The sequence below is a fragment of the Suncus etruscus genome, chromosome 2 (genome assembly GCF_024139225.1).
Source record: "Suncus etruscus isolate mSunEtr1 chromosome 2, mSunEtr1.pri.cur, whole genome shotgun sequence".
NCBI classification, from domain to species: domain Eukaryota; kingdom Metazoa; phylum Chordata; class Mammalia; order Eulipotyphla; family Soricidae; genus Suncus; species Suncus etruscus.
In genome coordinates, this window is record NC_064849.1 from 19,898,609 (window position 1) to 19,925,399 (window position 26,791).

At 49.2% G+C, this 26,791-nt stretch overlaps 1 protein-coding gene across 1 annotated transcript in view; it reads right to left on the reverse strand.

Annotated features, from left to right (window-relative positions):
• ARMC9 (armadillo repeat containing 9) overlaps window positions 1-21,721 on the reverse strand; it is an 88,592-nt gene extending 66,871 nt beyond the window's left edge. The window contains exons 1-11 of the mRNA XM_049769356.1: window positions 21,678-21,721; window positions 18,443-18,530; window positions 15,739-15,864; window positions 14,703-14,873; window positions 14,342-14,497; window positions 12,186-12,278; window positions 11,361-11,385; window positions 9,577-9,734; window positions 6,782-6,880; window positions 3,192-3,226; window positions 1,845-1,956 (exon numbers count right to left, since the gene is read on the reverse strand). Of these exons, the coding sequence (XP_049625313.1) occupies window positions 1,845-1,956; window positions 3,192-3,226; window positions 6,782-6,880; window positions 9,577-9,734; window positions 11,361-11,385; window positions 12,186-12,278; window positions 14,342-14,497; window positions 14,703-14,873; window positions 15,739-15,864; window positions 18,443-18,493 (1,026 nt within the window). The 5' untranslated portion in view covers window positions 18,494-18,530; window positions 21,678-21,721. The remainder of the gene's footprint in view (window positions 1-1,844; window positions 1,957-3,191; window positions 3,227-6,781; window positions 6,881-9,576; window positions 9,735-11,360; window positions 11,386-12,185; window positions 12,279-14,341; window positions 14,498-14,702; window positions 14,874-15,738; window positions 15,865-18,442; window positions 18,531-21,677) is intronic.
• Window positions 21,722-26,791: the final 5,070 nt, after the last annotated feature.

Sequence of the window (26,791 nt, forward strand, 5' to 3'; positions counted from 1 at the left end):
AAGGCAAGCACCTTACCACTGTATTATTGTTCCAGCTCCTAGACATTTGAGAGCACTAAGAGGGAGACAGAGGGTAGCTGAAGCTGTGAAGAACTGTCAGATAAGTCTTTATCGTCTCAAAACACACATGGCTATAGAGAGTATGTGTGTGAGCCCTGAGCAAGTTAAAAGCCAAAACCAGTAAGAATATTATAAAACAGAAATCTCTTAGAGCCATAAGGATAGTACAGTGGTTAAGGTGCTGGCCTTGCATGTAGCTGACCATGGCTCAATTCCTGGCATCTCTTATAGTTCTCTGATCACTACCAAGAGTGATCTCTGAGCATTGCCAGGTGTGAGCCCAAAATTAAAACAAAAATAAAAGGAGGCCCGAGAGATAGCATGGAGGTAGGGTCTTTGCCTTGCATGCAGAAGTTCGGTGGTTCGAATCCCGACATCCCATATGATCCCGAGTCTTCTAGGAGCGATTTCTGAGCATAGAGCCAGGAGTAACCCCTGAGCGCTGCTGGATGTGACTCAAAAACAAAGATACAAAAACAAAACAAAACAAAACAAAAACAAAACTAAAAAGATAATTCTGTTTGAACTGGGGATATGGTTTAATGGAAGAGGCTCACACACACACTCTCTATAGCCAGGTGTTCTGAAAGGATAAAGACTCATTTGACCGTTTTTCACAGCTTCAGCTACCCTCTGTCTCCCTCTTAGTGCTCTCAAATGTCTAAGAGCTGGAACAATAGTACAGTGGTAAGGTGCTTGCCTTGCAAGCAGCAAGGGTTCAGTCCCCCAGCTGCTCAAAAAATAAATTCATTTCTTTTTTTTTTTTTTCCTTTTTTGTCCTTTGGGCCACACTCGGTGGTGCTCAGGAGTTACTTTCTGGCTCTGTGTTCAGGAATCACTCTTGGTGTACTTCAGGCACCATTTCGGATGCCAGAGCTAGAACTGAGGTTGGCTGCAAGCAAGGCAAGTACTCTATCTGCTGTACTATTGTTCTGGCCCCATTAAACTCATTTATTTATTTATTTTTTGGTTTTTGGGTCAAACCCTGCAGCATTCAGGAGTTACTCCTGGCTCTGCACTCAGAAATCGCTCCTGGCAGGCTCGGGGGACCATATGAGATGTTGGAGATCGAACCCAGGCCCATCCCAGGTCGGCCACATGCAAGGCAAACGCCCGACTGCTGTGCTGTCTCTCCGGCCCCCAATAAATTCATTCCTGATGCTTCGAAATCTCTGTAGGTAAAATTCACATGAACTTGAGCTTTTTTGTTATCTTCATAATTTAGGATAGAAAGAGGCCTGAGAGTGGGCTGAAGCAATAGCACAGGTGTAGAACATTTGCCTTGCACAAGGCTGACCTGGGTTCTAACCCCAGCATCCCATTGAGTACCACCAGGAATGATTCTTGCACCCAGAGCCAGAAGTGACCCAACCCCTGTGCACAGCTGGGTGTGGCCCCAAAACCAAAACCAGGAAGGAAACAAAAAGAAGCCTGAGAGCAAAGAGCCTGAGAATGCAGGTCAGCAGATCAGGTGCTGGGCACCCTGGAGGCAGTCATGGGGTGCAGCAAGGAACACACCTCTGCCCTGACCACAGGTCAGCATGTGGCCCAGGGAAGGCCACTGCTGGGCAGGCCTAGGGCCGAGCACTGCATGAAGCTACAGTCGGTGAGGACTCTGAGGGAGGGTGGGGGGGACTCGAGAAGGCAGTCAGGGGGTGGCCAATGGGGTCTAGAGGGTGGACTGGTATGGGAGGCATCAGGTGGGGTCTCAGGAGAGTGGCAGTTAAGGCTGCAGTTAAGGGGGAGGCCAATGGGGTCTCAGAACGTGGCAGGGGCATCGGTACCCAGCGCAGGGCCTGCAGCAGTAATGCCTTTAGGCGGTCACTCCCCCAGATCAAATCCTTCTTCAGCTTTTCATAGTCCAGGGAGGGCAGCAAAGGCGCATCCTTGAGTTTCCTAACAGCAACAGGAAAAAAAAGAAGGCACAGGGCTTGATCATGGCCTCCCAGGTAGCACTGCACCCCACCCCAAGCTGCTCCCCACTTCTGGAACTACCTGGAAATTTTCAGACGCCTGAGTGCGGGGCCCACAATGCTGCTCAGTACAGCAGTCCCTGGGATCTGCACTAGGGTCCAAACAATGTTCCCCCTGAAGGGGGTCTCTGCCCTCAGCAAGAGTGGAGCCCCTGTATTACCTCAGGGGTCCCTAAAACAGAGCTGGACTCTGGACACCCAGCGCACTAGACAATGAACAGCACATCCAATACCCGAAGGCTGATGGGAAAGGGGCACAGAGCCAGGGCTGGGAGCTCATTTACTGCTGAGGTTCGCTGGGCTCTAACCAGGACTGGGAAGCATCAGCGGGGAGAAGGGGCAGACGGCCTCTGTCTGGGGGAGACTAGAACCCACATTACCCTCTTCAACTCAAGCTTCCTGTGCCAGCACACTCTACTTCTATAACAAAAAATGATGCACTGTTGTTCCAGTGTTGGGGGCTTTGGGGAAAGTATGGGGTTGGGCTACACTTCAAAGCTCACTCCAAGCTCTGCTCAGCAATCACTCCTGGCTCTGTGCTCAGGGCTCACTCTTGGCAGGACTTGGGAACCCACTGTGGTACTGGGGATTCAAACCAGGTTCAGTGGGATGCAAATACTTTATCATTGCACTCTCTCTCTCTCTCTCTCTCTCTCTCTCTCTCTCTCTCTCTCTCTCTCTCTCTCTCTCTCTCTCTCTCTCTCTCTCTCTCACTCACTTCTTATGTCTCTGTTTCTCCCTAAATATTAGTTTTTAAAAGAAAATATTATCCTCTTATAGGGCCTGGAAGCAAATTTGAGAAGAAGCAACAAACAAAACAACTTGAGAAAACCCTGGTGGGTTGAGGGGAGACAGTGACACCCCCCCCTAAATAGGATCACAGGGCCATGAGGGGCCCAAAACGCAGGAGCCCTGGGTTTGGCTGAACTACTTCACAGCGTGTGGCTTCCCAGTGTGGGCAAGGTACCCCAACATCACGATGCTGCAGTGATGACCATGATGGGCAGGCGGACTTCTCCAGGGCAGGGTGAGGATTGCAACAGGACCCCTGGGTACTGATAACTGTGCTGACAGAACTTAGAAAGGCCAGCCCTCCTCTCCTGACCACCGAGCTACTCTGAACCCCAATTCCTCCCAAGCTGTTGGTCAATTACTTACACGGGCACCAAGGATGCTCTTAGCATGGAGGAGGCCTGGTGGGAGGGGTGGAGAGGGAAGAAAGGAAAGAAACGGCCATTATACAGGTGGGCAGAGCACCCCCTATATCCCCATCACCATCAGACCCTGTTATGAGGCTCCACCTATAATCATCCACCATTTAAAATTAGCCCCAGCCAAAGTCAGCCCGACAGCACCAAGGACTCCCCATTACAGTTTCCCCCTGAATGGGGCACAATCCTGATCCCTCAGCATGGGGAATGCTAAGCCCCACCCAGGGCTCCTTCTACAGCCACAGCAGCGACGCAGAGGACAGCAGGCATGAATCAGCATCAGCTGGCTGCTAGGGCACACAGTGTATATTGACCAACACAACAGCATGGGTTTTGGCCAGCATGGCCAGGAGGGCCATTCTTGCCCCTCCATCCTGTCTAGAGACCCCTCCAAGAACGCTTTCTGAACACTCTGAATGTTTCTTTTCTTTTCTTTTTTTTTTCTTTTTGGTTTTTGGGCCACACCTGGTGACAGTCGGGGATTACTCCTGGCTATGTGCTCAGAAATCACTCCTGGCTTGGGGGACCATATGGGATGCCGGGGATCACACTGAGGTCCAACCTGGGTCAGCTGCGTGCAAAGCAAACACCTTACCGATGCACTATCGCTCCAGCCTCTGAGTGTTTCTTTTGTTTTGTTTTTGTTTTATTTTTGGGTCACACCCGGCGGTGCTCAGAGATTACTCCTGGCTCTGTGCTCAGAAATCACTCCTGGCAGGCACAGGGGACCATATGGGATGCCGGAATTCAAACCACCGTCCGTCCTGGATCGGCTGCATACAAGGCAAACGTCCTACCACTGTGCTATCTCTCCAGCCCCTCTCTGAATGTTTCTGATGCAGCCACAGCTACCTGGGCCGAAGAAGCTCAAGAAACAACGCCCCCCACCCCAAGATGTACGTGGTGCTGGTTGGGGTAACTCAAACCAAGCATGGAAGATGCTTTAAGGGTCTGAGACAGGCCCGATGCCAACTGCTCTGGGCTGGCCACTCTTGTTGTTTTTTGCCTTGAAAGCTCTCATGAGGGCCTGAGTGATAGGATAGTGGGGAGGGGACTTGTTTGCCTTGCCAATCCGGGTTTGATTCTGGTATCCCAAATAGTCCTCTGTACACTGCCTGGAGTGATTCCCACGTATTACTACCAGATGTGTCCCAAAAACAAAAACAATAACAACAACAAGACCTCATGTGGTAGCCACAGAGCAAAATGTTTCCAGCTGAAGTGACTGTCTCCAGCTAGAGACAGAGCACAAGGTGAAGGTAGGTGCCTTTTGAGTTCCTAGTTCACTCCCGAACACCACCAAGGTCCCCCAATCCCTGCCAGAAGTAGCCCCTGAGCTCCACAGGGTGCAGCCCTGCACCTCGAATGATCTTATTTGGAAATAGTTTGAGACAACTCCAGCAAAGAAAGGAGCCTTTCTCCAAGTTCCTACAGCATCACATGGGCATCCCAGGGCTGGCACAGACTAGGAGGGTGGGGATGAAGAGCACCTCTAGTACACCCCACAGCAAGACCAGGTCATGTCACAGTAGTGTGCCCGCTTACTGACTTCCCTGTATGTGAAAGGTCTTCAGATCAGGGCTAAGGATAAATACATGCCCTACCACTGTGAGGCCCTGGGTTCTATCCCTAGCACCACACACAAGAGCAAGGCTCCTACCATAAATAGGACATATGAATGTTGCCCCATGAGGTCTGGAACACAGCATAGCCTGCAGTGCACGCAGCAGATCCAGCGACTCGGAATCTGTGCCTGCCAGTAACAGGTGGGCAACTCTCCAGGGAGAGAAAGCAAAGTTCAATCACAGTAGAGGTGGGGACAGTGGGGGTCAGGGGGACACCTGCCTTTCTCTGTCCTGTGCAGAGACACTGATCTCAATGAGAGCCAAGTTCCCATATTCCCAACTCTGTCCCCAGCACCTGGGGAACACTGGGTCTCTCAATTTCCACTGCTAAGTGAATGAAGACTCCCCCAAAAGACGCCCAAGCCCTCGTTTGGCTTCTCAATTAAAACAGACCAGGGGCCAGAGAGATAGCATGGAGGTAAGGCATTTGCCCTGCATGCAGAAGGATGGTGGTTCGAATCCTGGCATCCCATAGGGTCCCCGGAGCCTGCCAGGAGCAATTTCTGAGCATAGAGCCCGGAGTAACCCCTGAGCGCTGCTGGGTGTGACCCAAAACCAAAACCAAAACCAAACCAAACCAAACAAAACAAAACATTAACAGACCAGCCCTGGCTCCCCACCCTGTATTTAAAACCACAAGGGCTCGCCGCTTGGAGACAATGAATCCCACTTTCAAATGGATTGTGACTATGCACGTGTCATTTTTAACTTGTTTGGGGGGTTTGTTCTATTTAGGGTCTCTACAGTGCTCTAGGACCAGGTGGCAAAGGACTCAAAGCCCAGTGGCCTCACACCTGCAAAATGCATGCTCTACTCTTTGAGCCACCCTAAGTACAGAGCCAGGGGCAACCTCTGAGCACTGTGCATGGGGCCTAAAAAAACCACCCCCACAACCACAATAACAACAACTAACCCTGAAAAAGGAGGGAATGAAAACAGACCTCAACAGTCTCAGGACCAAGGGCCAGGGAAATGTTCCAAGGGCTGGACCACAGGTTTGGTATGCAGGAGCCTGGGGCTTACTCCCCAGCATTGTCTGGCTCCTCCAGTGAGTAGCCCTCAAGTACTGAGCCAGAAGTAGCTCCTGAGCACAGCCAGATATGGCTCCAACTCCCACCCTCAAATCTCTTATTTTTGGGTTTTGGGCCACAACCAACAGTGGGCTTATTCCTGACTGTGCTCAGAGATCATTCCTGGTGGGGCTCAGGGAACTATATAGGATGCCAGATTGGCTGTGACTCAGGAATGCAGGAGATGGTAACTCTGGCCCTGGAGGTGAAAACTGCCAACTGCACAGTCACTCAATAACAACTTTGCCTCGGGCCTGGAGGTGGCAAAAGGGCAGAGGTATGGGCTTTTTGCAGGCCGGTGACCCAGGCTCAACACTCTGAATGGTCTCTGGGCACCAATAGGAGCGATCCTGAGTATTCTACCAGGACAGGTTAGTTAGTTGTGATCTAAAACCCAGAAAGAAAGGCCAGAGTGACAGTGCAGTAGGGAGGACATTTGCCTTGCACCTGGCCAACTCAGGTTCAATCCCTGGTATCCCATATGTTCAACACCAAAAGCGATTCCTGAGTGCAAAGCCAGAAGTAACCCCTGAGTATCACTGAGTTTGGCTCCAAAAACAAAACAATAAAATAAAACCAAGAAAGAGGAAAGGCCAAACAAAGGTCCTGTTTCAGAGACACAACTTCACTATGGCTATTCTGGAAAAAAAAATCAAGTTTCCTTCTAGTTCTGGCCCAGAAAGATGTGCCACCTGGGATGCCCTGGATGTAGCCAACCCAGGTTGGATCCACATATAGCCCTCTCCCCACAGAGCCCTCTCCTGTCCTCCACAGCTTTTATTTCCTTTGGGGTTCAGAGCTGCCTCCTGCCAGGCCCCATCTCTCCCAGAGTCAGGGCCTACCGTGCCTGGCCTTGTGAAGTCCATGCTGTGCGCCAGGCTGGGCCGCATCTGGTTGCTGAAGAGGCGGACACAGACACTCTGCAGGTATTCAGGGGTGATCTGTGGAGACACATGGATGTGCTGGTCAGTTCATGAAGGTTCCGAGAAGCCCTTCTTGGGACACCAGGCAATGTGCCCCCAGCTGAGGAGAAGTGCCAGGCAAAACCGAACCTCCAGCCTATCCCAGTCTCTCCCAGTATCGTCTGCCCTGTGGCACCCACCACTGGGCCTTCCCACCATCTTGTCAGGAAATGAGGAAAATCCACTAGGGGATCAATGGGGTATACAAGTCAGAAGGGGGGACATGAAGACATGCCTGGCCCATGCCAAGTTCTCAGGGTCCCACCTGCTCTTCCCTGCCCATTGCTCACTGCCTGCTTCTTCCTTCTGTCAACTGTCACTATAGGGAAAAACAACTGGCCTTGACAGAACTTCAGCATCCCCCCATTTCCTAAGATGGGGATGTGGCTCCCTGCTGCCTTGCATGTTTGCAGCACTGTGGGCTCCATCCCACAGCCACAGAAGACTTCACATGGGGCCAGAGCTGTTGGACACAGATAGGGTGCTTGACTTGTATACAGCCAACCTGTTTTGATCCATGGCAGTCCATATGGTTCCCCAAGCTCTGCCAAAAAATGATCCCTGAGCACAGACCCAGGTTTCTTTTTTTTTTTTTTTTTTTTTTTTTTGGTTTTTGGGCCACACTCGGCAGTGCTCAGGGGTTACTCCTGGCTGTCTGCTCAGAAATAGCTCCTGGCAGGCACGGGGGACCATATGGGACACCGGGATTCGAACCAACCACTTTTGGTCCTGGATTGGCTGCTTGCAAGGCAAACGCTGCTGTGCTATCTCTCCGGGCCAGAGCACAAACCCAGGAGTAAGCAATGCTGGATATGGCCCCAGAACCAAAACATAAACAAAAGACCACATCAAATGGCTGGGAAGCCACTCACAGGGCTGAACATGCTCACATCCAAGATGCATGGGTTCTTTATCCAGCACCATGTGGGAACATTCTGGAGCAGGCTCCAAGCACAGGAGTGAAACCCCCAAAAAGAAATTAGTAGGGGCCGGAGAGATAGCATGGAGGTAAGGCATTTGCCTTGCATGCAGAAGGACGGTGGTTCGAATCCTGGCATCCCATATGGTCCCCCGAGCCTGCCAGGAGCGATTTCTGACAGAAGAGCCAGGAGTAACCCCAGAGCGCTGCCGGGTGAGACCCAAAAACCAAAAAAAAAAAAAAAAAAAGTGATTAGTAAAGTAAAATGCCATACATGCCACAGTCTTTACCTGATGCCAGCTGCCCTCTTATACCAGTCTCTGACAATTCTGTGTCTGACTCAGGGAAAACCAGCCTTCCCCAGACCCCTAACCTCCAGCCCTACAATACACAACCTCAATGAACTGGCCCAAGATCGGGTCCTGGTTCTTAGCTCCCAACTCTCAGTCCCAGGAGAAGCTGAGAACATTCAAACTGCCAAGTTTCATTTACCAAGTGGGCAGAGTTCAAAGGACGGCCCTATCATGTACTGGAAGAATGCAGACAAGTCACAGACAACCTGGGGGCTGAGAGCTAGAGTGAGGCTTCATGAACCATCAGGACAAATAACTCAGTCAGGGGCCGGCGTGGTGGTACTAGAGGTAAGGTGCCTGCCTTGCCTGCACTAGCCTAGGACGGACCACGATTTGATTCCCCGGCATCCCATATGGTCCCCCAAGCCAGGAGTGACTTCTGAGCGCAAAGCCAGGAGTAACCCCTGAGTGTCACCGGGTGTGTCCCAAAAACAAACAAACAAAAATAATAATAACTCAGTCAATTCTACCAGAAATTCCATGCCCCCAACTTCTAACTTAGCAACCTGTGGTCTTAGCTTACCTATATTCAAAGATACATAGGGCACTTAGCTTCATTCACTTGGTTGAAGCTGAGCCTGGCTGTGTATGCAGGAACCTTAGCTTCAGTTCTCAGTAATGCCTGGTCCCCTGATCACCACCAGGAATGACCCCCTGAGCAGTCCAGAGCAGCTGCCACACTGTATGTGGTGTGGTCTCAAAACCAAAACATACCGACACACATACGCTCACACACACATACTATCACACACTCATACAATCACAGATTCTTACATACTCATACATACAACTATACACATCACACTCACACACATGCACACCTAAACACACATATTCATTCACACACACAAACACATACATACATACGCACATTCACACACACAGATTAAAGGCAGGGCTGGGGAGATCAACAGCTCAAAGAGCCGGTGCACAAGCTGTGTTGTGGGAGCCCCTGTTTTCCAGAATTGTGCCCTAGGCACAAAACAGCCCCAGGGCACCCCTGGGTATGATATAAGGAAGAGAAGCATGTGCAGATGCAGAGGATAGCTGGCAAAGAACCGGGTAAACAGCAGTGGGCATGAAAGAGTGGCACCAGGCATGAATGGGTTGCGGGGCCACTTGGGAGCACCCACCCCCGATTCTGAAGCCTATAGCTGACTAAAGCAGAAATCAGATGTGCCAGGGCTGGTGAGGTGGCGCTAGAGATAAGGTGTCTGCCTTGCCAGCGCTAGCCGAGGATGGACCGAGGGTTCGATCTCCCGGCGTCCCATATGGTCCCCCAAGCCAGGAGCGACTTCTGAGCGCATAGCACACCCCCTGAGCATCACCGGGTGTGGCCCAAAAACTAAAAAAAAAAAAAAATCAGATGTGTCAACTTCACCAGAAGCCAGGGCTGTCCTCACCATCTTGCCACTGACTGTGGCCTCCAGTGAGTCCACCAGCTCAGCAGTGACCCCGATGAGGTTGTGGTAATCTGCCTGGATCTTGTTGTACCGCTTCAGATATGTCATGCATCTCCGTTCAGCCTCCAGTAGCTGCTGGTGGAGCTGCTGCAGCATTTCTAGGGGGACATGGATGGGAAAGTGAAAGAACAAGAAGAAAACCCCACACCAAAGACTGTTCCTTGGGGGAATGACTAGTCACTCTCAGAAAGCCTGGCTCCAACTAAGTACCCTCCACTGTATCTGTGATTAAGGCAAGACTTCAAGCTTTACTGTGGAATGAAGTGCTAGTCTTCACTGGATTCTAATCTCTTATCTCAGGTTGCTCAACTGAATCACTATTGGTTTTTAAACTCACTCTAGTCTCCGCACTTACTCCATGCAATTCTTGAAGTACAGGAAACTAACTCAATTTTCCTGCCTACAACTGGTTCTGGCTATGGTTGAATCAGATCAGGCTATGGCTTTTTCTGGTGCTGGTCAGTGATCTATTTGAGACAGTACTTTATTCCAGTGAGAACCAGATTGAGGAAGCTTCCAGGGGGACATTCTGTTGGCTGAGAACATGAACCACTCCAATAGCTGAAGCACACAGGAAGGTTGGAAAGTTCTAGAGTTCCCTGCTGGGCTCCCTCCCCACACATCACATGTAGTGGCCAGCCAGGCCACTGTGGCACACAGACAGGAAAAGCCTTGTCTGCTGTCCCTTCCCTGGTAGCTGGCTGGGCAAAGAGGAAAAGCACTGGGTCCCAGCTGGGTCAGTAAACCGATGACTAAATATACAAATAACCTCAGTCCCACTCCAGTGGTACTTATCTGTGTGGACCTGCCCAAGTACCTGCAGACAACAAGTGAAATATCCACAATTATAAGCAAGGAAAATGGCCTCCTGGTCACCAATGTGAACGTGCCCATGGCAGGTCAACCCTGCAACAGCTCTCTTCCTCTCAGGAAATCCTAGTGCCACTGCCCAAACAAGGGCAGTGTTGGGGGAGGCTCCTGGGGGAGCCCTGAGTCAGGGACCTGGATCTGGTTCCCTGAGCATGCCTACCAGGAGTGGCCCAAAGTCCCTCAATATCAATGGGTGCAAAGTCGTGGCCATCACACCTGCCTGCGGTGGGCACAGACCACACAAGGGCCTGTCATCAGCCTCCTGGGGAAACTGGAACCCTGGAAAGTCAGTCACCTAGTCCAGAAGACGCCTTACAGGCCACCAGCCAGCGCGCCTGTGTTAGTGACTAGCGCGCCCCTTGCTGGACACTGAGGGGATCACAAGCACTTTCTGCAGTGCAGCATCAAAGACAGTTCAGGCAAAGTTCCTTCCCTCCACCAGCTCCTGATAACTAAAGGAACAGTTGGGAAAAGCAAGTCTGGGGCCCCCCGGAGAGATAGTATAATGGTAGGGCATTTTCCTTGCACACGGCTGACCTGGGACAGACTCGGGTTTGATTCCCTGCATTCCATATGATCTCCTGAGCCTGCCAGGAGTGATTTCTGAGTGCAAAGCCAGGAGTAACCCTTGAGTACTGCTGGGTGTGCCCCCCCCCCCACCCCCAAAAAAAGGAAAACGCAAGTCTGGGAGTCTGGGGCAATAAAGGACTAATCATGGAAGTGCTCAAAGAACAGAAGCAAGGTGAAGCAACATACTCGAATAAGGTACAGAGCTGCCCCCATTTCGCCCCCCCCCCCATTGGACATTTGAGAACAGAGAGCTGTTCTGGGAAGTCTTTCACTAAATACTGTACCTTTGTTACTCTGTCCATTCTCCTTCTGTGATGATAACTAGGTTGAGAAAAATAGGCCTTTGGGGCCCCAGGCCTAGAACCTGTCAAACTAATACGTCTCAGAAAGCCACCCATTCAATTTTCCATTTTTTTTCCCCCTTTCTTTTGGTCTTTGGATCACACCCAGCAGCGCTCAGGGCTTACTCCTGGCTCTGTGCTCAGAAAGTGCTCCTGGCAGGGTCAGGGGACCATATGGGATGCCAGGATTAGAACCGGGGTCCATCCTATGTTGTCCACATGCAAGGCAAATGCCTTACTGCTGTGCTATCACTCCGGCCCCCCCATTCTATTTTTTGTTACTGTGACTATTCAGCTATCATAAATACTGATGTGTAGGTAAAAAAAAGTTTATATAGGGCTTAGTATTATATCTGTCTCAAGAATTTTGACTTGGGTCAGCTAAATGCAAGGCAAGAGCCCTACTCCCTTTACTATCGCTCTGGCCCCTGAAGTTATTTTTCCAATAGTCCCCTTTTGGGGGCTGGAGAGATACTCAATGGGAGTACAAGCCTTGTATAATGAGACCTGGGGTCAATACTCAGCACTTGATCTCTGAAGACTGAGCCAGGAAGAACCCTGGCTACTGTTGGGTATGGCTCCCATCTGGGCTGTACTGGTAGTTCCATGGCAAAACTCAAGCCTTGTGTTGATGCCCAGCTCTGCAAATAAAAGGACCTTCCCCTTTAAGCCCCTCTGTCTATGTCTACTGCCCCTCCGCAGACACTATAACGTGCTGCTCCGAAGTTGTGGTGGAGGAAGAAGGGGGAGCCAACGTGCAAAGGATACGTATAATGTTAAGAGCTTCGGAGTACTACTTGCTTTGAAAATTACAGTCAGAAACTTCTCCAACTTTACTTTTAATTCTGGGGTCCAGGAATCCTGAAGAAGGAAAAATAAAGAAATGGTTATTTCTCCCCATCATGTGGGTGCCTGAGCAGTTTTTCCAAACAGAATAGGGAAAATGCGTCCAGGGCAGGTGGGGAGATCTCCATACTAGGAATCCACAAGTGTCTGGCTAATGGCAGGGCATGGGGAAAACAGGCCTCAGAGTATGACCACTTCTTTGATAAAAGCTCCAAGTTCCCACAGCAGGACGAAGATCGGCCCCCAAAGTCTCCTATCTTTAAAAGATTTTGCAGGGCTGAAGGGGCAGTAACAGTACAGCAGGTAGGGAGGTTGCCTTACACCCAGCTGACACAGGTCCAATCCTCGAAATCCCAGAGGATCCCCTGAGCTGTGCCAGGAGTAAGGCTTGAGTACAGCTGAGTATGGGCCAAAAATTAAAGAAGAAAAAGAAAAAAGAAATGGTTTTGTGGTTTCCTGCAGAACACAGGACCTTTATAAGTGAGAAATCCTAATGACCCGAGCTGGGTGAGGATCCTAAGGAGCACAACAGTTAGCAGGATCTTCAAAGAAGCGAAGGCACTCGAACCACTTCACCTATAAAGCCCCAGTCATTCTCCCTCAAGACCTGCTGCATAGAGTATTTGAGCCAAGAGCAACTGACTGAGACTGAACTCCTGAACTTTCCCATCCCTCCACCTGGTCCCCAACCCAAAAATCACTGCTCCCTGATAAACTACAAGAGCGCCATATGGGGTTGTCAATGTCCTCTGAGAAAACCACCTTCATTTATTTATTTATTTATTTATTTATTTATTTATTTATTTATTTATTTATTTATTTATTTTGGTTTTTGGGCCACACCCGGTGGTGCTCAGGGGTTACTCCTGGCTGTCAGCTCAGAAATAGCTACTGGCAGGCACAGGGGACCATATCGGACACCGGGATTCAAACCAACCACCTTCAGTCCTAGATCGGTTGCTTGCAAGGCAAATGCCGCTGTGCTATCTCTCCGGGCCCAACCACCTTCATTTATGAAGTGAAGATGGGTTCATCCCTGGACCTAGGACTGGGTTAGGGTCCCAGCACCACATGATAAAGCTGCAGCCACTTTCTGTCATAGATGTCCCCTCCTTTCTCCTAGCACCGTGGAGCCCCTGGCTTTATCTCTCAGCTGAGGTTTACCCTGCTGAAGCCAGGATCCTCATAACTAACCAGAGATCATTTGGAAAGGATCTCTCAAATACTGTTCTGATGACAGGGTGGAGGTATCTCCCTCGGGGCCCCAATAAAAGGAAATTTAGTCAGTGGCAGAGAGAGGAGGGAGGAGCAGGACTAGAGGGAAGTCAAGGACAGTCAGACTGGCTAGCATCAAAAGGAACAGGGCTCATTGGGTCCTTAACATAGAAGTGAAGAGAAATCCCGAGTCAGAGAGGCAGTATGGGTATTAAGGTGATTGTCTACAAACAGCCAACCCTGGGTCAATCCCTGGGAGCACATATGGTCTCTAAATACTGCCATAAGAGATCCCTGAGCAGGGGCTGGGCGGTGGCGCTAAAGGTAAGGTGCCTGCCTTACCTGCGCTAGCCTTGGATGGACCTCGGTTCGATCCCCCAGTTTCCCATATGGTCCCCCAAGCCAAGAGCGACTTCTGAGCGCATAGCCAGGAGTAACCCCTGAGCGTCACCCAAAAACCAAAAAAAAAAAAAAGAGATCCCTGAGCAGAGAGATCCATGAACAAGCAAGGCCCCAGGTGTGGCCCCAAAACAACAACAAACAAAAAAGTGGGTTTGGGAGGTGGTTCAGTAGTAAAAGCATTTGCTTTACATGCTTGAGGCCTTGGGTTCAATCCTCATAGCCAAGAAGATGCATTTCACTATGGATTAACAAGATTTATTGCAATCACAAAGTTGTATTTCACAGTACAAGCAAAACTTGTCAAAGCAAACAGCAAATAGAACAAAGGAACAGTGTTATTTTCACAGCCACTGAGGCAGTGTGTGTGTGTGTGTGTGTGTGTGTGTGTGTGTGTGTGTGTGTGTGTGTGTGTGTGTGTGTGTGTGTGTGTGTGAACAGGAAATCCTGGGGTTGTCACATACCTGGAAGAGCTCCTTAAAGGATGGGTGGACCCTGGGGTTGGGAACAAAAGGCAGCGCATAGAAAGGGAGAAATTCCGTGGTCTGGCTCAGTGTTGCCCCTTTGGTCTCCAGATAGGTTCTGAAGTAGGAAATCCTTTTGTCCAGTTCCTCTTTGTCCTGCAGGAAGGGCAAGTGCTTCTGAAGGCCATCTGGATTCCCAGGGCCCCTGTATCCCTTTCCCTGCCTGCCAGGGGTTATTTCTGAGTGCAGAGCCAGAAGTAACCCCTGAGCATCACTGGGTGTGACCCCCCCAAAAAAAATGAAGGGAAGGAAGAAAAGAAGAAGGAAAAGAATTAGGTACTCAGGCCTGACGTCAACCTACAGGTGTCCCCCTGTGGTGCTTCAGCAGGTAGATGGCGAAGTGGATGTGGAGGTAGAATTCTAGCTTCTGGGCGAGGGTGTCACTGTCACGCACAGTGCTGGGAATATGCTGGACCCACAGATCAAAGAACTGCTTCTGGTCTCCGCTGTCAAAGGCTGCCACCAGGTCCTTCTATGGAGAAACCCAACCCAAAGCCCACTGTGAGTACAACTCACCCTGCCAGCCTCTCGCCTAGTTGGTACAATTGTCAGCACACTGACCATAAGCATGCTGGCCTGCAGCTGCTGAAGTACCTGCCCACATCTCTGGGTGCAGGCCGTGGCCTGCAAGGGCTAGGTAGCTGGGCTCAGACACACTGACCAGGCCCACCTGGACTCCAGCCAGCTTGGTGCTGGTAGCACGTCTAGCCGAGAGGACAGTGAAGGCTGGAACTATAGGCCGAGCCTTCTCCACAGCCAGCAGGCACCTGGGACCCAAGGGACACAGAGCACATTAGTGTCCAGGGCCATCCCATGAGGGTGCTGGGGACCAGAAGCAAATGGACCACAGCAGCCTGGGCTCTGGTTTTGACACTTGTCCTGGAAGTAGGTCATTTAAGACCAGTTACCCCAGAAGCCCTGCAAGATCATAGGTGAGCATATCACCCAATACTCCCCTTCAAAGTCCCCTCTCAAACTGAAGGAGGAGCTATGGGAGGTTGCCCCCTCTGGACTTCAAGACTCACCCCCATCAGACTCTGCACCCCCAGCCTCCCAAGCCCCAAGCCCCCTGAGCAAGCTAAAAAATGTGCAGGTTGAGGTTGTTCTCCACAACTCCTGTAGAAAGACCCCATGGCTACAACATCCCCACTTCTGAGGAAGGTGCGGAGGCTGAAGAGGACACCAAAACCAAAACGCACCCCCAAGCCCCTGCACACCTTGAAGGTCACCAAAATGTGCAGGCAACAAGTCCTCAAACCCCAATGCTCACTCCCTGCAGCTTTGTACAGATGAGATCCTGTTGGATATCTACAGACATTCATAAAGCAAAACGGCACCTGGATTACCAATGGCTTGGAGTCCCTCGGGATGCTGCCCACAGTCTTACACAGTGGTTTCCCTTTGATTTTACACTCTTTAGAAAATATCTTCAAGGTGTCTTCAAATTCAGCAAAATCTAAATACTGTTTTTGAAAGAGAGAGAGAAAAAAACATAAGGGCTAGACAGGAAGGGTGTTTGTCTTGAGTGAGACCACCTAAGTTCGATCCCCAATGTCCCATAATGTGTGATTCCTGTGTGCAGAGCCAGGAGTAACCTCTAAATTCTACCAGGTGTGATTTCAAAGCAAACAACCAAAATAAAAATTTTAGGGACCTGAGCGATAGCACAGCAGTAGGGCGTTTGCCTTGCATGTGGCCGATTTAGGATGAACTGGGTTCGATTCCAAGCATCCCATATGGTCCCCTGAGCCTGACAGGCAATTTCTTTCTTTTTTGTTTTGTTTTGTTTTGTTTTGGGGTCACACCCTCTATGCTCAGAAATCGCCCCTGGAAGGCAGAGGGGACCATATGGAATGCCAGGATTCAAACCACTGTCCTTCTCCATGAAAGGCAAATGCCTTACCTCCATGCTATCTCTCCAGCCCTGACGGGCAATTTCTGAGCTCAGAGCCAAGAGCAACCTCTGAGCACCACCGGGTATGGCCCAAAAACCCAATAAATAAAGAAAAAGAAAATGTTTTAAAAAAATTTAAAAATTGGGGCCGAAGAGGTGGTGCTAGAGGTAAGGTGTCTGCCTTGCAAGCAAGCACTAGCCTAGGATGGATATCAGTTTGATCCCCTGGCGTCCCATATGGTCCCCCCAAGCCAGGAGCAAGTTCTGAGCATGTAGCCAGGAGCAACCCCTGAGCGTCAAATGGGTGTGGCCCAAAAACCAAAATAAGTAAATAAATAAAAATAAATTGGGGCTGGAGAGATAGCATGGAGGTAAGGCATTTAAGAGGATGGTGGTTCAAATCCCGGCATCCCACACGGTCCCCTGTGCCTGCCAGGGGTGATTTCTGAGCATAGAGCCAGGAGTAACCCCTGAGCGCTGGGTGTGACCCCCCCAAAAAAAAAGAAAAAAAGAAATTTAAAAAGAACATAAACATATATACAAAGGGAACAGTGAATCTGAGTGAAAACATCCACTTTTTTTTCCTGAGAAAACATGAATATTCACATCCATCATCTTTGACATCCTAACCAGCACCCAATCATGGACCACTGATGGAGCTCCTCTTTCAGAAAGAACTTGGGGACCCAGGCTAAAGGTTCTGAGCCATAAAGACAGTTTAAGCCTAGAAAGACAGGCTCAGGGGAAAGGTGTACTTCAGATGGTAAATGCATCTTTGGAAGGGAAAGGTACACTGCACAGCTGTTCATAATTGCTTACAAAAAAATAAAATGAGAGTATGAGTTGAAAAGGGCTCAAGGCAAAGGCAGGATAGTGGCCTGGGGCGAACTGGGCGCCAGGACTTTGGGGCCTGAAACAGGACCACACAAGAATGTTGGTCAGATGCATAGGGGTCAGGTTGGATCTCCACATGCACCTCACTTGCCATCAGGAGTATGAATGCTTGCTCTGCCACTGTGGGGGGGGGGGTCCTAACCCCAGTCCCTTCCTCCTGGTGGGGTCATATGTACTTCCACTTGCTAGAGTCAAGCTATTCGAGAGCCAAATACAAAGGGCTAAACACAGGGTCTGCACATAGGAAGCCCCACTTCGTTCCCCCAGCATTACCAGCAATGACCGAGCAATGAGCCAGGAGTAACCCCATAGCCCCGTCAGGTCTGAGCCAAACCAAATAAAAAAATTGTTTTTTATTTATTATTATTATTATTATTTTTGTTTTTAGGATATACCCAGATGTGATCAGGGTTTATTCCTAGCTCTACACTCAGTAACCACTCATGGTGAGCTCAGGGAGACCATATGGGATGTCAGGAATCAAATCTGAATTGCTATGTGCAAGGCAAATGCCCTACCAGTTGTACTATTACTCGGCATCCCCTAAAAGTGGCTTTTTTGTTTTTGTTTTTGGACCACACCTGGTGACACTCAGGGATTACTCCTGGCTATGTGCTCAGAAATTGCTCCTGACTCGGGGACCATATGTGACGCCGGAGGATCGAACTGCGGTGCGTCCTAGGCTAGCGCAGGCAAGACAGATAGATGCCTTACCACTTGCAACACTGCTCTGGCCCCGCAAAAGTGTTTTATAAAAAAAAAAAACTGACCTTGGATCAATCCCTACACCACCCTGAGCATACCCAGAGTCACCCTGAACACAGATCATGGAACAGGCCCTGAGAGAGTACAGCCAGATTAGCCCTGGCTTTCTCTTCCACCCTTTCTCTTCCTCCCATCCCGCCAAATTCTTCCAAATAATATAATTTTAAATGACTTTAATATTTCAACTTAGTTATAGAAACAAAATATATACATGAGAAATTGGTATAGCAGATAGAGTAAAATACCAGTTTTACAAGCTTTTGAGATGTCCAATTTTTTTTTTTTTTGGTTTTTGGGCCACACCCAGTGGTGCTCAGGGGTTACTCCTGGCTGTCTGCTCAGAAATAGCTCCTGGCAGGCATGGGGGACCATATGGGGCACCAGGATTCGAACCAACCACCTTTGGTCCTGGATCGGCTGCTTGCAAGGCAAACACCGCTGTGCTATCTCTCCGGGCCCGAGATGCCCATTTTATATGACACTCCTACCTCCTTCACGAGTCCAAGCAATTCAGATTCGTGAGCCAGAATATCCCCCATTCTGAACAGTAACCGCTGATTCCCACAGCAAAATTCTCTACAAGGGAAAATAGAAGACAACATTTTCATTTCAACATCTGTGTAACAACCACAGGCTGGTTGTGTGGACTGGTAATGATTCCCAAAAATATCCCCAACCTGATCCCAGAACTATAACTGTCAGCTGTGACCTTGAAACAGGAGTGTGGGGCTGGAATGTTAATACAGTGAGGAGGGCACTTGTCTTGCACAAAGGCAATCTGGGTTTGATTCCTGGTGTCCCATAGGTTCACTGAGCACCACGAGGTGTGATTCCTGAGTGCAGAAGAGGAGTAACCCCTGAGCATTGCCAAATGTGGCCACAAACAAAACAAACAAACAAACAAACAAACAAAAAAACAACTAGAGTGATGTGCATGAGAAATAGCACAGCCAGAAAGGTGTATGCCTTGTACATGGCTGACCCAGGTTCAATCCCAGCATGGCATATGGCTCCTCAAACAGCACCAGGAGTGATCTCTGAGCACAGAGCCAGGTGGAAGACCTGAGCACCAATAATAGGTATGACTCAAAAGAAAAAAGAAAAAAAAAAGTGTGGCCAGGCCCACCTGGAAAGTCTAACATGTTTACAGAGTCCCTCTAAGGCAAGAATGTTAGAGCTTTAATCCTCCCAGGACAGACAAATATCAAAACACCATTTTCAGGTCACTCAGTGCAGGCAGACAGCTTTGGGCAGCCAGCGAGAAGCACAGGTTTTGCATCAGGGCCAGACCTATAATTTTGTGGGCATTACTCAGCCACCCCATAAGAGAAAAAGCTGTTGTGTGAGAAGTGGAGGAGAGAGAAGCCTCTAGACGCTGGAAAAAGCAGGTTCTCTGGAGCCCCAGGTCAAAATTAATGAGTTGGAAAATAAACTGTATAACACCTCCATTCAACCAAAGAGATAGGAAAAGAACATTAAAGGGGCCGGAGAGATAGCATAGACGTAGGGCATTTGCCTTGCAGAAGGACAGTGGTTTGAATTCTGGCATCCTATATGGTTCCTCGAGCCTGCCAGGAGCGATTTCTGAGGTAGAACTAGGAGTAACCCCTAAGCACTGCCGGGTGTGACCCAAAAACAAAAACCGAGCCTTAAAATAAACGAACAGATGGGGCTGAAGCGACAGCGCAGTGGCTTGTATGTGGCTGACCCAGGACAAACCTGGGTTCGATCCCCAGTATCCCCTATGGTCCCCCAAGCCAGGGGCGATTTCTGAGTGCATAGCTAGGAGTAACCCCTGAGCATCACCGGGTGTGGCCCAAAAACAAAAAAAAAAATTAATTAAATTAAGAACTAAACAGAAATGGGGAAAAAATCCTCAAAATAAGTGAACATACAAAAATAGAACTCTGGACTAAATTCAACAGAGACATCATAAGAATCACTGGGGTCTAAAAGATCCAAGAGGAAAACCCTCATGAAGAATCAATAGTCAAGGACATCATTGCTGAGGACTTGCCAGAGCTGAAAACTGCATGTACCCACATCCTGGATGTCCTAAAAGTACCAGCTAAAAGAGATCCAAATAAAAGCACCCCTCAGCTGGAGTGATAGCATAGCAGGTAGGGTATCTGCCTTGCAGATGACACACGGTAGATCCCTTGCATCCCATATGGTCCCCTAAACCTGCCAGGAACATTTTCTAAGTGTAGAGCCAGAAGTAACCCGAGCCCCACCAGGTGTGGCCCATAAACAAAAATATAATTAATTAATAACTATTAAAATAATTAATAAAAGCACACAGCTTCACGAATAAACAACAACTCAGAAAATTTAGACTAAAATCCAACCTTAGGGCCGTAGTGATAGCACAGTAGTAAGGCATTTGCCTTGAACGCAGCCAAGCTGGGACTGACCTGGGTTCAATCCCTGCCATCTGATATGGTCCTGAGACTGCCAGGAACTTGGCTGCAGGCAAGGCACTATCTCTCCAGCACCCAGGACCACCATCTAAACAGGATTTACTGACAATGTCAGTAAAAGTGATATCCTACTGGGACTTCTACAGCACAGAATGCTCTCTTCAACTCTGGATCACAGGCACTATGGAGACTTTAAATGATGTCAAGAGACACACAAATGCTTCATGTTTGAACCAGAGAAATACTACAGAGACTAAATGTTTGCATCGTTATGTGGCCAACCCCGGTTCCATCCCTGGCAACATTTGTGTTCCTCTGAGTCACACTAGGAGTGACCCCTAAGTACAGACCCAGGCATAAAATCCCTGAACACTACAGGGTGTGCATCCCGCCCCCATCAACAATTTTCATGCTTATTGTTGTTGTTGTTGTTTTGGGTCCATAGCTGGGGATACTCTCAGAAACTACTCTTGGCTGGTTCAGAGGACCATAATGGGGTGCCTGGGATGAACCTGAGTGGGCCTTGAGCAAGGCAAACACCCTATCACTATACTATCACTTCCTAAAGTGCTTCATGTTTAATATTCACAATAAGTGAAAGGGGACAGCTACAGCGTTTCCATTTACAGTTGAAGCAACTAAAGCTCAGAGAAATGATCACAGTACATTAAAAAAAAAAAAAAAAAGGGCAGAATGGGGATTGAAACCCAGACCTACGAGAACCACCTCACAGTTTTTCCAAAGTTGCAACCATCTGAAAAGCTTAAACCCAGGAGATTCTCCAGCAACACCACAAGCACCAACTTCCCCAAAATCTCCTCTATTACTACTTGAGACCTGTTCTATCCTTGGAGAGAAACTCAGGGCAACTTCTCGAATCGCTCTTGAGAGTGACAGCTTCTGCATTTTCTACAAACTGGGGACCCACCGCCTACAAGCTGGTTGGATATGAGGTAAAGACGGGATTAGCCTGGAAGGCGAATTTGCAGAGCAGATCAGACTTCTGGACACTCTGGACCCGAGTACCAGGAGGAAAGCGGGATTGGATGATGATGAAGAGCGGGGTTCGGGGTATCTAAAAGCCCCCCAGAAGATCCACCAAGGCCTTCCTTGCATGATCTCCCGGTTCTTATTCCCCTAGACTTGGGCCACACTTGCAGCCAAGTAGCGAGAAGCAACCGGGCCTCAGATCGCCTTGGGTTTGAGCGCCCTTAGATGAAAGAAAAGTAGGGGGGATCCCGGATATGGGGGACCCAGGCTGCAGCCCTGGGACACATTAGCAGGAGGCGAAAAAGGCACTTACCTGGATGCTCAGCTTCCTGCACCGGAGCCGAGCCCACCCGGGCCCGAGTCTCCGCCCACCGCCGTCACCCTGGCAACCGCCGCCGCTAAGTCTGCCTCACGTGGGGCCAAGCGACCAATCACAGAGCGCGACGGCGGCGCGGAGCATCCTGGGAGAAAGGGCAGTTGCTAAGGGAGTCCGTGACCCCGGAGTGTGGCGGAAGTGGCTGCAGGGCTTGGGGTCTAGCTTTAAGGCCCAGGTGCGACGCTAGAGCCTCTCTCCGCCACTTCCTGTAGTGTCTCCTCGCCTGCCTTATTAGGTACCAGATGTGAGGCGGTCCTCATCTGAGTCACTCTGTGGTCTCCCCGAGTAAACATGACTCGCAGCATCTCTAGAAGAAGACAGTGCAATGTGATTCCCAGGATGCAGCTCTGTGGTCCATGTTGAGATGGGATGATATGTATATATGTATGGTATGATATGATATGCCATATGATAGAGATGTGACAAGTTATAGTAGCTGATTAGAATCCAATTAATAATCAATTTTTGTACCCAAATGTAACTGTCATAATTGTTCTAGATGCTTAAGATGCTCATGGTACCTAGGGTTCATGCCTTTGCCTCCACTCCCCCCCTTGTCTCCTACCCCTTCTACCCTTGAAATCTTCCCAAACCTTGAGCAGGTCGACATGAACTTTAAGCAGGATGTTCCCATCCCAATCAACCCATAACACACATCTGGCAGGATGCACAACCCACAGTCAATAAGGTTGCTCAAACTTAAAGAATGAAAATACCAGCCGGAGAATAACCCCCTCAAGGGGGACCTGCCATAATTGGAGTGGAAGATGGGGCAGACTGTCAGATTGGACACTTATGTTTAAACCTGGATTAGAGATTGGTGCATTTTACAAACCCTGATTTTCATACCGACCCTCCCCTTAAAATCCCTTACACCTATATAAGATGCCTCCCCAATTTGGTCAGGGCCTCTGGCTTCATCTGCAAGGCAGATCCGGTCGCCCCAGTTAGGTGGAATCAATAAACATGCTTTGCTGTTTGCATTCCTGTTGAATTTGGAGTCTTCATTTGAAGTGGTGGGCTTCCACAAATCCTAACTGTCCAGGTCTGCCTTGCCTGCATTTGGCATTGTCTCATCACCCAGATATCAGACAGAGCTGGTTCCCATTCGAACGCCAAGCTGCAACCACAAGGAAGAAAACAAATTAATTTATTTGTCTTTATTTATTTATTATTTATTTGTCCTTATTTAATAGAAGGGTAATGAGAGCCTCCTTAGCACCCAAACTGTCACCCAGGACCCACCTTAAAACTTCAGGAATTGGGTCGGAGAGATAGCATGGAGGTAAGGCATTTGCCTTGCATGCAGAAGGATGGTGGCTTGAATCCCAGCATCCCATATGGTCCCCCGAGCCTGCCAGGAGCGATTTCTGAGCGTAAAGCCAGAAGTAACCCCTGAAGGCTGCCGGGAATGACAAAAACAAAAAACAAAAAAACAAAAAAACCCTCCAGGAATCAAGAGTTCAGATCCCTGCCTGGACAGGAATCTACAGAGAATTGTGGTTTCTCCCTTTACACACACCCTTTGAAATCTGAGTTTTTCTAAGTTGAATAGGAGTTCAAACACTGTCTTTCCTTATCTGGTGCACTTGATTTCCTTTTCTTGTTTTGTTTGGGGATCACTTAATGGTGCACAGGGCTTGCTCCTGGCCCTGCACTTAGGGATCACTCCTGGTAGTGATAATGGACTTTATGGTATACTGAGGATGGAACCCAGGTTGATTGAGGGCTAGACATTCTCCTTATCTATAGTCACTCCAGCCTTAACGAGTGTGAACTGGAAGTCAACGGCGCTGAACAGGGAGGTGGTTAAAGAAAATCCTGGGGGCCAGAGAGATAGCACAGCGGTGTTTGCCTTGCAAGCAGCCGATCCAGGATCTAAGGTGGTTGGTTCAAATCCTGGTGTCGTGTCCCATATTGTTTCCCATGCCTGCCAGGAGCTATTTCTGAGTAGGTAGCCAGAGTTAGCCCTTGAGCACCGACGGATGTGGCCCCCCCCCAAAAAAAAGAAAATCCTGGGGTACATAACCATAGTACAGCGGGGAGGGCATGTATTTGCTTTGCAGACCGAGGTTCCATCCCTGACACCCTATATGGTTCCCAGAATCCAGGAGTAATCCCTGAGTTCTGCCAGGTATGGCTCCAAAACAATAACAATAAAATACAAGCAGCTAAAAGGTCTCCTTTAATGTTTTTTGTTTTGTTTTTGGGCCACACCTGGTGACACTCAGGGGTTACTGCTGGCTATGTGCTCAGAAATTGCTCCTGGCTTAGGGTACGCCGGGGATCCGTCCTGATTCAGCTGCGTGCAAGGCAAACTATCTACCACTGCACTCTGCCGCTGTTTTTGTTTCTGTTTTCAAAAAACCACCTGAGGGGCTGGAGAGATAGCATGGAAATAAGGCGTTTGCCTTGCATGTAGAAGGTCGGTGGTTCGAATTCCGGCATCCCATATGGTCCTCTGAGCCTGCCAGGAGCGATTTCTAAGCACAGAGCCAGGAATAAACCTGATCGCTGCAGGGTGTGACCTAAAAACAAAACGAAACGAAACAAAAAACCCTGAGAGGCATGAACAGATAGCACAGTGGGTAGGACATTTGCCTTGCTCACAACCAACCTGGGCTCAATCCCTGGCATCCTGATCCCCAGCATCCATATGGTCCCCCAAGTCTGCCAGGAGTGATTTCTGAATACAGAACCAGAAATAACCCCATGAGCACTGCCAGGTATGCCCCCCCCCAAAAAAAAAATACTACCCTGAGTTTATTTGGAGAGGGTTCACAGTCAGCTATGTTCAGGGCTTACTCTTAGCTCTGTGCTCAGGAATTACTCCTGGAGGTGCTTTGAGGACCATATGGAATGCCTAGGATTTAATCCAGGTTGATTGTATGCCAGACAGACAAGCTTCTTACCCACTATACTATGTCTCCAACCCCTAAAAAGAATCTCCCTTTAAAAAAGAAATAAATCCGGGCCCGGAGAGATAGCACAGTGGTGTTTACCTTGCAAGCAGCCAATCCAGGACCAAAGGTGGTTGGTTCGAATCCTGGTGTCCCATATGGTCCCCCGTGCCTGCCAGGAGCTATTTCTGAGCAGACAGCCAGGAGTAACCCCTGAGCACCGCCGGGTGTGGCCCAAAAACCAAAAAAAAAAAAAAAAAAAAATCTCTCCTCTCCCGACTTGCAAAAACCCCAGAGTTCCACTACACAGGATGGCCTGACACAAAGGAAACACATGGAATCTCTATGTCTCTTTTCTTTCTTTTACTTTATGGGGTACCTACTCTTATTTTCTATCAAATTATGTTATTTTGGACTGAAGAGATAGTACAAGAGTTAAGGTGCTTCTATTGCAAATGACTGACCTGTTTGATCCCTGATACCCTATTTGGTCCCCTGAACACCACCAGTCCTGTGCACAGCATGAGTAAGCCCTAAGCCAAGTTGTTCTCCAAAAAAAGAAACCAAACCAACAATCAAAAAACACAAACCAAAAATTGGTTGTATTGCATTCTTTTTCGACTCCTAAAATCATTTTTATTTTATTAAAACATCATAATTTACAAAGTTATTCATAGTTGGGTTTTAGATAGGCTATGCTCCAGCACCGATCCCACCACCAGTATCAAGTTCCCTCCACCAAAGGTTCCTAGGTTCCTCCTCCCACCCCACAGAGGCTCATATTTAAATGTGGTTGAGAGTTTGGACTCTTGCTTTCAGTGTTGTTGATGCTGTGGTTTGGATATCTAACGCACAGGGCATGCCCCAGTGGGTGCTGGAGTGAGAGCATCCTCTGGCCTGCAACTGGCCTGATTTGTAACTTGGTGGCTTCTGGGCCAAGCTTAATTCAGAGCTACCATTATGCATGCATCTCTGTGTTAGGGGACACCAGAAAGCCAGTCAGGGGCTGTTGGACTTTTCACTGGGTGACCCTAAATTTAAAAGGTGACGCGATCCACCTTAGAAGGATCTAAATCAGGGATCTGATAGTACAGTGGCCAGTAGAGGTACAGCAGCCTTGCAAGCTGCTGACCCGGACAGGTTCCATCCTGGGTGAGCAAAGCAGTTTCTAGCCCTCTGTTCTTTCTTTAAGCCGCTGGGGAAGGAAAGTCTTGCAGCTTGCCACTGTTCCTGGGTTCCCAGCTTTCCACAGATGATCAGTTCCAGAAACCCATGCCCTGGCTGTGCCAGAGCAGTAGTAAGAGCACTTCCCAGAAATCACATATGAACTGGTGCCTCCAAAGCCTCCTGCTCATCCCATGAGCCCCAGTGACCCTTTGGATTTAGGTGGGCAAGCCCTTGATCCTGGCAAAAGACATGGGCATTGCCTAGGGCACAGTGACCAATCCAGCCACCTTCCCACCAGGCCCCTTTCAAAGTCAGAGTGAGGAAGCACAGCTGGACCAGAGACACAGCTGTCCTTAGAGGTCAAAGAGAGCTCTGGGTTCCTGTCATAAGGAGAGGCAGATAGTCTCCAAGCACAACTTCCATAAGAACCCAGCACAACCAGCATGACATGGGAATACAGAGAATTCTCCCTGAATCTCTGAGAGTGGGAACACCCAAGCAGTGGGCAGCCTGCTGGGAAGGCCACAGAAGACCAAGCAAAGTCTGGGGAAGGAGAGACCTCCCTGAACTCTGGACCCCAATACCTGCCTTGCCCCAGGCACAGAAACTCAAGGAGTGTTCAGTGGTGGGTAAAGACTCCTTTGCCAACGTCCAAGTTGGTGACTTGACCTGACATTTTTTATCCCTGTCTCCCAAGAAGAAGGTGCATATGCTCAGCCTGGCGCACCATAACTCTGTTCCCACCACTTCACTCCTACTCCCTCCCACTACAAGTCCAGTGGGAAGGTGCAGGATCAGGTCCAACTGTGAGAAAAAGCCTCAGTACACTAGCTCCTCATCCAACCTCAGAAGGTTCTGGAAAACAGACTGATTTCACATGTCCCTCAATATTTGCAGCCCCTAAGGCCAGAGATACAGTGTAAGGCACTGCCAGGAATGATTCCTCAGAGCCAGAGTAACTCCTGAGCGCCACCAGTTGTGGAC